The sequence below is a fragment of the Solanum verrucosum genome, unplaced genomic scaffold, assembly GCF_900185275.1.
Source record: "Solanum verrucosum unplaced genomic scaffold, falcon-dt-bn FXZP01000261.1, whole genome shotgun sequence".
NCBI classification, from domain to species: Eukaryota; Viridiplantae; Streptophyta; class Magnoliopsida; order Solanales; family Solanaceae; genus Solanum; species Solanum verrucosum.
This window is the reverse complement of record NW_026019969.1, coordinates 13,134,784-13,144,705: the sequence shown is the minus strand read 5'-3', so window position 1 is coordinate 13,144,705 and position 9,922 is coordinate 13,134,784. Positions and strand designations below refer to the sequence as shown.

Genomic DNA, 9,922 nt, shown 5'->3' with positions numbered 1-9,922 from the left:
AATAAAATGTATCTTTAAATGTATCACAATAAATAAGAATTAAATTGTCAATTAGATACATGAACAAACACAATCGATTAAAAAAAATAGAAAATGTATTAAATTTATATGAAATCATATTTATCTAACCCATATATAGGTGTGCTGAATCATGGCAAAGTGGCAATGATGTGAACAGTGCTATTCCATAATTAATTGTTGATTTATTTTTACTTATTTAGTATTTTAAAGGAAAAAGGGTCTGAAAAATACTTTAACTTTGACCGAAATTGTTGTTACGATACCAAATTTTATGAAGGACCTTTTACCCCCCAGCACTATTCAATAGTGTATTTAAAAGGTATATATGTGCCTATGTGGACACGTTATTATTTATAATTATGCAATATTTATGATGTCCACGTGGGCATATATATACCATTAAAATACACTATTAAATAGTGTAGGGGGTAAAAGATCTTTTCCAAAGTTTGGTATCGTTACTACAATTTCGGTCAAAGTTCAAATATATTTCAGACCCTTTTCCTTATTTTAAATAATGGGAAGAATAAATAATAATACAAGAATCCTAATCAATGATCGATGAATAATTAATTTTTAGAGTTCATAACCAACTCAAATTATGAAAAATTTATAAATATTGTATTAATTATTACCAAATAATAACTACTACTACTACTCTTTTTTTTCAAATTTACGTTTCAGTGTTGAAAATTTGAAGTTCACTTATTTTATTTAATTATAAATTTTTGTGTATTTTTAAAAATAAGTAAAAGACTCATAGATATCCTTTAAAAACTTTTTTTGTCTAAAAATATCCTTAACCTACAGAAAAGACACTGATTTTGAATTTCAATGAAAATAACTACCAAGATTCTGTGACTAAAAATAAGAGAGATTTGTGGAGTGAAATAAGGAAGGGTAAATATTAATTTTGGGAGTTAGAATTTATGTATCGAGCGTTTGGGGGTTTGGGAGTAAAATAAGGGATTTTGGAAAATTTTAGAACTGGTAGGAAATAATAGAAATTATTGGGACAAAAAGTGTGTAATAGGTAATTTATCCTTATTATGTATAAGGATTATTTATGCACACAATATCTCAAAAGGGAAATTAACTTAAATAGCCGTATGTCAAAAATATATTCGACATATGTATACTTAGTACAAAAAAACAGATGCTTACTAATAAGCAACTATAAATATTTTTGGTCGAACAGGCAAATGTGTAATCACGAGAAGCTCAGGGTTGAGATTAATAAAATGCTCGCTTTAGGTCCCGAATATTTTGGGGCCCAAACAAATTTAATTTTATGATATTAATTTCAGTTTAATAATATTGAAGATGGTAAGAAAATTTAGAAAAAATATATTAAAAAAGAAAGAAAGAAAAAACTATCTGCTTTTTACCGAAATATTTTAGAACGTTGAATTAAACAACTCAAATCTTTATATTATTAAAAAACATGGTTTACAACAACATCCAACGTAATGTATTACAATCAAATGAATCACTTTTTATTCATGAAAATTAATTCTTACTTTTATAAATAATAATATTACAATGTGAAATTAAATATTTTATGTGTTTTAAAACTAATACACTAAAACAAGTAATATATAAGAAGAGAAGAAGGAACTTTTTATAAAAATAAGTCATTATTTAAATCAATTCACTAAAATAATTTTTATTTTTATTTTTTTACAAAACTAGTATAAACGTACTTCATGGTAACATTTTAGGGATATTTTATTTTTAGAAAAATAAGTGGTGTGAAATATTGTGGCTAACGGCGTTAAATCAAGAAACGTAACTCTGAATAACGTTTTCTACCTAATACGTTACTATGAGTAACGTTTTATAAAAGGTTACTCTGAAGTATGTTTTACGCCTAACACGTTACTTACAACAACGTTTATTAAAAATCCACGGACCATTGAGTTTTGCAAATTTAGAATCAAATCTTGCAAATTACAGACCTAAAATGTTACCGTGGGTAACGTTTTACACATTAAAATTATTCACAGTAAAACAATCAAATATTTTAACACTAGTTCAATGCTAAAGGATGTCAAATTATTGTATTTGGACAATGCAGTTGCGAGGAAGGTTAAGCACTTTTACTTTTTCCTTTCCATCTTTAATATTACCACCATGACATTTTGATATGTATGTTAAAGAAGAAACAAAATGTTACCTACCTAAATTGACACAAGAACCAGATCACCAGGGTAATGAGCTTATTTGGAATACATTGACAATTTAATTGTGTATTTCAACAAGCAAAACTTAGTTCTTAGACATTTATAGTGTGTGGTCAAAGACGATACAAAAGACAAATAAGGAAATTTCAGATAATACGAGATATTGCTTTGTTGATTACAAATATGAGTCGGGTGAAAAAAAAAGATTACAAATATGAGTCTAGAGATTATATGAATAATTTGGTATTGTACATGAGTTGGACTGGAGCTGCGGAACAAGTTTAGCAATGTCTCTACTTAATATGTTGAGCTTAAGTTTATAAACTTGCGACACGGCTGTGATAGAATGTTGCATTTGAGGTGCCAATAATTACTATATAATAAAATCTAGTGACATTGAGGTAAGATTAACATAAATGAAAGCTTTAATACTCACACTGCTTGGAGCATGTGAGTATATGTCATTCTCAATTCTCCAAGAAAGAGTTCATTATCCTTTCCCACAACAGTTCTGGCACAGGCAATTGGCACTCTTTCTGCGACAGCTCCAACTACTCCTTTATGCATGCTACAAAAAATATTCACCTGACACAGACTATATGAATTCTCATTGACTATGTTTCTCCGTTAAAATTTTATCTCATGCCATCATATAAAGTAAATGAACATTAAAAGATACTAGAAGTTCTCTCTAATTTCTATTGGCATAAGAATCTCTTGAAGGCTAAAAGACTCCAAGGGAACTTTAAGAATCTATTTTCAATTGAACTAGTCACTTATACACTATATTTTCTCCATTTAATGACCAGTTGAGCTAAGGTAACAAAAAAATTAAATTATCAATAAACTTTAACAATATGTGTGGTTTCTAAACATAGTCAATTTCCTCATCTAGTAATTAATTGTATCAATTAATACACATGTATATCTTTTGAAAGACATTGTGCCACACTTGAATTAATACACATGTATATCTAATGAACACACTAGTCCCATCACACTCCTTTATTTTAGTTATGCTACTTTTTATTTTATTTATTATATTGCATATTGTATATTCCTAGACAACTGAATGTGCATATTTTGAAGTCTACTAGGCACCATGTGTTGTTGCATTTTAAAGCACTGATTTCAGCCTGCATTGCATCAACCCATCTAGGATCCTTGCAGGCCTCTTCAAAACTAGATGGTTCAATATCAGCCCCAAATGAGGATATATATGCTTGGTAATTAGCAGACAAATGATCATATCCAAGATATTGATCAATGAAGTATAATGGTTTGTCATGATCAGGAATTCCTTGGACAGATGCCATATAATCTTTCATTCACGGAGGAGAACTACTTGTTCTTTGAGACCTCCTTGGTGTAGCAGGCTGAGTGGGAGCTGTGTGAGTAGGAGAGACTTCAGGAATTTCAGGTTCTGTTACACTATCTAGAACAGCTTCAGCAGGACTATTGGTGGTAGGAAATAGTTTCCAGGCAGTTGAAGGAAGAAGTGAAAAAGGAAATATAGTTTCTTTGAATACAACATCTCTACTGAGAAAGAAATGTTTGTCTTTCATGTCATAGAGCATATATCCCTTAGTTTGTTCACTGTACCCCATATGAATTGCAACAACACTTCTTGACTGGAACTTATCACTAATATACATATTTTTGGCAAAGCATAGGCATCCAATCACTCTCAGATGTTGTAGTGACGGTTTGCACTTATGTAGCACTTCATGTGGTGATTTCCCATTTAAAACTGGAGTAGGCAACCTGTTAATAATATAAGGTGCAGTTAAGATGCAGTGACCCCAAAATCTAAGAGGAATGTGCCTTTGAAATTTGATGGCCCTGGCAACTTCAAGAATATGTTTGTGCTTCCTCTTAGCAATCCCATTTTGCTGAGGAGTATGAATACAAGTTCTTTGATGTACTATGCCCAGTGAAATACATAAGCGATGGCATTCAGTATTAAAATTTTTTGTATCATTGTCTGTTCTAATGGACTTAACTGACACACCAAACTGAGTATTAACCAATTTACAAAAGTTTTGTAGAATAACAAAAAATCACTTTTCAGCTTTATTAAAAACAACCACAACATTCTTGTACAATCATCAACAATTGTAACAAAGAACCTATTCCCATCATATGTAGGAAATTTAAAAGGATCCCAAACATCAATATGTAACAATTGGAATGGTGATGATGATATAGAAGTACTATGTGGAAATGGTAATCTGTGTTGTTTGGCTAATGGACTAATAGTACAATTCTGAATTTCTACTGAGCTATACTTGAAAGGAAAATGAATAACATGTGCTAACACACTTTGACGAGGTGTGTCCCAGCCTCTGATGCCACAACAGAACAGCAGAAGTTGTTGTGGTAGTGTTATCTTGAGCATTGTGTGACTGAATGTAAGTAGGAGACTCTTTTATGTGTTTTGGAGCAGGAAGGAAGTAGAGACCATTAGATTCTCTACAAATCACCTTCACCTGCCCATTGTAAAGATCCTGAAAAACAAAAAAATCAGGAAAGAAGGAGACTGAACAATTGAGATCTTGAGTGAGTTTGGAGACAGATAGAAGATTATTTTTGAACTCTGGTATGAAGGGTGGCAACGGAACCGGTAACGGAACTACCGGACCGGGACGTTCCGGAACCGGACACCACGTGCCTGAACCGAACCGGAACCGGGACGGACCGGAACCGGTAATTCCGGAAAAAAATACGTGTACCCGTCCCGGACCGGTAACGGACTGGACCGGACCAGACCGGAAACCGGGTCCAACCGTTATAAGTTATATTTTTTTATTAAAATTAAAAAATTAGGAATATTACACTTAAAAATTTATACTTTTAAAGTTTTAAATACAAACTTTCAAACTTTTAAAAGTATAAAAGTTTAAATTTCACAATTTAAAACTTTGAAAATTTAAATTCAAACTTTAAAACTATAAAAATTTAAATTTCACCCTTTAAAAGTTTGAAAATTTAAATTCAAATTTCAAACTTTAAAACTATAAAAAGTTTAAATTTCACACTTTAAAAGTTTGAAAATTTAAATTTAAATTATAAACTTTAAAACTATAAAACTATAAAAATTTAAATTTCACACTTTAAATTTTAAAAGTTTGAAAATTTAAATTCAAACTTTAAAACTATAAAAGTTTAAATTTCACACTTTAAAAGTTTGAAAATTTAAAACTTTAAAACTATAAAAGTTTAAATTTCACACTTTAAAAGTTAAATTTGAACTTTTGAAGACAATAATAATAAAAAAATAAGGCGAATAGCCTATACTTTTATTAATATTAATTAAATAGTACAAGTTGAGTTACAAAATATTAGTAGAGTATTAAAAAATCTAATCTACATAGCCACCTTCTAGGAAGGGTTCTGTTTGAATTAGACCTCGAATTATTATACTCATACTAATAGACATTTAAATTTAATAGTTCATGCTACCAAGGAAATCTTTTTTTAAATCATTTAACATTTCTCTAGTAACATGCTCTGGAATTGGTTGATTAGCTAGTTCTTCCATTGCATCAATGCCGTCATCACTAAAATCTAGCATTATTTCATCAACGTCATTTTCAAATTTGGTCGGTAGAGGTGGACGACCATAACTCCTTCTCTCGCCATTAATCCAATCTCTAAATAGTACGGATATCTCCAAGCTATCTGCTGCTAATGAATATCTATGCTCTCCAATTTGAAATCTTGCTGCACTAAAACTGCCTTCCGAAGCTACTGAAGATGCTTGAATAGCTAACACATCTCGAGCAACCGGTTGTAGTTTTGGAAATCCTTTGCCGCGATTGCTCCACCATTCTAGAAGATCAATAGTAGTAGGTTCTGTATTTTGATTAATATATGCATCAAAATCATTTCTATCATTATGAGAAAGTTCAATAATACAATCTATCATATCATCAATATCATCTTCATTATTATATCTACTCCTAGAACTTTGAGGTTCTTCGTTATGTACTACATTCCTTATATTAGAATTATACAAGTCGTACAATTTTCTAGCTTCAATTTTTATACTATCTTTAACATCTTGACAACTAGGTGTTTCATCATCTTCACTATCAATACCCAAATTAAAATATATTTTATCAACCATTCGTGATGCACCTTCATCATTGTAATGTGGGTTTAACAAACAAGCAGTTAAATAAATTTGAGGAATAGGAATAAAATATTTTTTAAATTTTTCAATCATTTTCTTAACAGATTGTTCAAATCTTGGTTTATTTTTGAATTTATAAAATTTAGTAGAAATAGCACAAATATTAGGTAAAACAGAGCAAATAGTTGGATAATAAAGTGCAGATATTTTTTTTGTAGTTCAATAAAAAACTTTTAAGAATTCTATAAGTTCTTTTATGTCAATCCAATCATTATCATCAAGTCTATATGTCATATTTGAATTATGAGCATTCCAAACCATTTGTAAAGGTTTCCTATATTCATAAGCAACTTCAAGCATTTCAAATAAAGAATTCCATCTAGTACACACTGATTTTGGAATTTTTCTAGGTGGAAGATTAAATTCACGACAACGATTTTCAAAATCTCTACGTCTAGACTTAACTTGACATTTAAAAATAAAATGACATGCAGTTTCAACTTTTGTGCAACCATCATCATATATTGCTATACCATTTCTAACAATCAAATTATATATGTGTGCAGCACACCTAATATGAAAACCATCAATGTTGACACCCAATTTTGGACTATATTAATCATCGAGCTTCTTAAATTTCAAATGATTTAAAATATTTGACTTTAAGAAAAAATCCGAGCATTTTTCAAGTAATTTTGTCATTTTGTATTTGTATTATTATTATTATTTATTTATTTAATATAATATATATATTTATATATAATTAGTACATTTTACGGATGTTCGAAAATTGTCACAAAAAAAAAATGTTTTTAGTTTTATTTAAATATTTGGTTAATTAGTTTAATTGATAGTTTATATTTTTGAGTCGATTAGTTTATAATTAAGTTAATTATTTTATTTTTGTTAACATTAAGAAGCTCATTGATTGATTTATATTAATTCGTCTTACTTAGATTTTAGCCGAATTTGTTACTCTAACTCAATTTGGCTATTTCTTAAACTCCAAGAACCAACCCTTTTAGCCTCACTTTAAACCCATTTTTCAGACCCAACTTGGGCCTATTTAAAACAGGCCCATTACTTTCAGCTTTCCAATTTCCCTTTTTCCCACTAATTCCCAGCCCACTCCCATTTCCTTTCCAAATCAGCCCAATTCTAACAACATTACAATACATACAGCAACAGCATACCAAACCGACCCAGCACCCCTGTACTCTCGTTCTTCTTCCTCAATACAACGAGCAGAACCCAAAAAAATGTGAGAAACAGTCCACTGTCGCAGCCCTCAAAGTGTGACCCGAGTCCAGCAAGCCCTGTACGCGCTGCATCTCTTTCTTCCACGCGAATCCAGCAGCTCACGTGAACCAAACAGCAGCAGTGTGCATTTTTCTTCTACCTCACACGTCAATATCCAACAACTCCCACAGCTTTCTCTGCAACAGCCGCCCACCTCGATCTTTTCATCCGAATTTTGGGGGATTTTGGTTGATTTTTGGTACAAACGAGCAGCTCTTTGGTTCTTGAAATTTTTTGAATTGAGGATTGAGGAGGAGAATTCCGAGTCTACCCTCATTCTCACTTGAATTTTCATCCCTTTTCCCCCATTATTTTGAACCCGAGTTTCGGCTATATATTCTGGGATCATTCATTTGTAAGAGGGAGATTTTTTTTTTTGGGAGTTGAAAAATTTGGTGTTAAAAAATAAAAATAATAGTTAGAGTAAGTATTAAAATTAGCTAGAGTTTGGAGGAAGAAATCCACTTGAGTGAAAAGTTCTTGAAACTTCCCGTTTGTTGTGTTCTATCCATTCCAATCTCGCCGGAGCCTCGTGTGGTGGTGGAAGCTTTTTCGTGGTCAGTTCGTTAATGTCCTAGTTGCTGCCCAGGAAAAGGTAACATTTCCCCCTTTATAATATCCCTCCTTTCCATTAAGACATGACGCTACTAGCTGTGTTTGTTCTCTGTTATTCGCTACCGAGCTGTGGGTGTTTTTATTAAGCGACTTTAGTGCCTACTCTTAGTGCTGATTCAAAGTTTTCTTTTTGCTGTTTTTGTAGTCGGTGTTTCTTTGTTTCGAATTTGTTTCATCGCTTGCTTCTCGTTTATTTGTCTTGATGTTTGAACTAGTATCCCTTTGTTTTCGTTGTCTTAAACATCCAGGTTTATTCACTTTGTTACTGTTAATGTTCTTTGTTTTCCTTTTGAAATGAGGGCAGAGCTAAAAAATAAAAATAAATAAAAATCTTTGAGTATGAAGTTGTATATTGTCTTAGCTATTGTTTGATGGGCTGTAGGAGTTGGTTTTTATCCATTTTTGGGAACCATGACGTTCTTACTCTCCTGCAGGTCATGTTTGAATTAAGTTTATGTCTCTATTTTGCTTAAATTTTAGTCGAAATCGCTTACCATTTGTAATCTAGTTCCAATTGCGAGCTTTATAGAATACTTAAGACTATACCATGTGGTCTTTCTCACTGATCAGATTGTTGTCTGGCATGCCCCCTTTACACTTTAAGTTGTCACTTGTCCATTGTAATGCCATCTGCCTTTGCTACACCTATGTTTGCTTGCTTTACTAAGATTATTTTCTTTCATACGTATGTATTCTTGGTTCTCTCCAAGCTTGGACTCTCCACAATTTAGTATTAGGATTTTGTTGATCATACTAGTTTTGATTACTTCCTTGTTTAGCCTTATTTTTTACCTTAAACTTCAATGGTTTTTTTTTCTTGTTGAGTTTGTCACTATTAAGGGGCCAAATGTCTGTTGATTAATATTCAGTAGCTCATCTTTTGTATTCTTAGAAGTTCTAACAGTAGACCTTGGCAGTGGTCCCCTTTTGGTCTTGAGATAATTAAGTTGATTTTAATTTTCAATTAAGTTATGTCTCATTTGCTTCCTTATCTTCGAATGCTAATTTTGTTTTTCTTTCTTTTGTTGTGTGAACCTTTCCCCGAGCCCGTGGTGGACTCCTTCTCTCTTGCATCCTCGAGATGAGCCGTAGAGGCTTAATTTATTTACTTTTTCTCCATCGAGTCGGCCCCCCAGCAAGCAGGGACTGATGTACAGGTCTTGGAGAAGTAAAAAACGGACTGTATACATGACCTATACAGCTGTATACACAAGTATACACGGAAAAAAACAGCGATATACAAGTCCAAAAATTGAAACAGGTGTTCTGGAAGTTGAATTAAGTTGTATACATTCGGTATACAGTCTTATATACAAACAAAATGGGCTGGGTTCATACGATATACACTGATATACAACCAGTGTATACAAAAACGGGATTGAACCTAAGCCTAAAATCAGCAGCGAATTTGGCCCAAGAAGGGCCCAAATTCAATTTCTCCCTACTCTTTAATTATTCAATTATGATTATTTATTGTTTATTGTGTGTTGACTCTAACTTTTAAATTATTAACTAACCTAATTAAATTCCCCAAACGATAAGTCATTTTCTTTGTATTGGCTTACTTTTTAATACACTCTTTTATTTGTTTTGTATTCATTTATCTTACTAATCAAATATATTGGCTATATTTTATCTTAATTAATTTTTTTTTTTGTTCTTTAAAAGA

The 9,922-nt window shown here is 31.6% G+C and overlaps 1 protein-coding gene across 1 annotated transcript; it reads right to left on the bottom strand.

The window, feature by feature from the left end:
• Positions 1-3,532: 3,532 nt before the first annotated feature.
• On the bottom strand, positions 3,533-7,915 carry LOC125815076 (uncharacterized). The gene is made up of 4 exons (XM_049494474.1): positions 7,640-7,915; positions 7,520-7,570; positions 4,523-4,711; positions 3,533-4,219 (listed from the first exon to the last, which is right to left on the bottom strand). Exons 1-4 carry the CDS (start codon positions 7,913-7,915, stop codon positions 3,533-3,535), a joined length of 1,203 nt encoding a protein of 400 aa, XP_049350431.1.
• Between the last annotated feature and the right edge of the window lie 2,007 nt (positions 7,916-9,922).

Excerpts from the sequence above, each read along its gene's own strand:
- LOC125815076 (XM_049494474.1), bottom strand. The coding sequence starts at position 7,915 with ATGAGGGTAGACTCGGAATTCTCCTCCTCAATCCTCAATTCAAAAAAT. Across the intron at positions 7,571-7,639 it reads ACAGGGCTTGCTGGACTCGG|GAAGAAGAACGAGAGTACAG; the intron begins GTCACACTTTGA and ends CGTTGTATTGAG. Across the intron at positions 4,220-4,522 it reads GACACACCTCGTCAAAGTGT|TTTGGTGTGTCAGTTAAGTC; the intron begins GTTAGCACATGT and ends GTTAATACTCAG.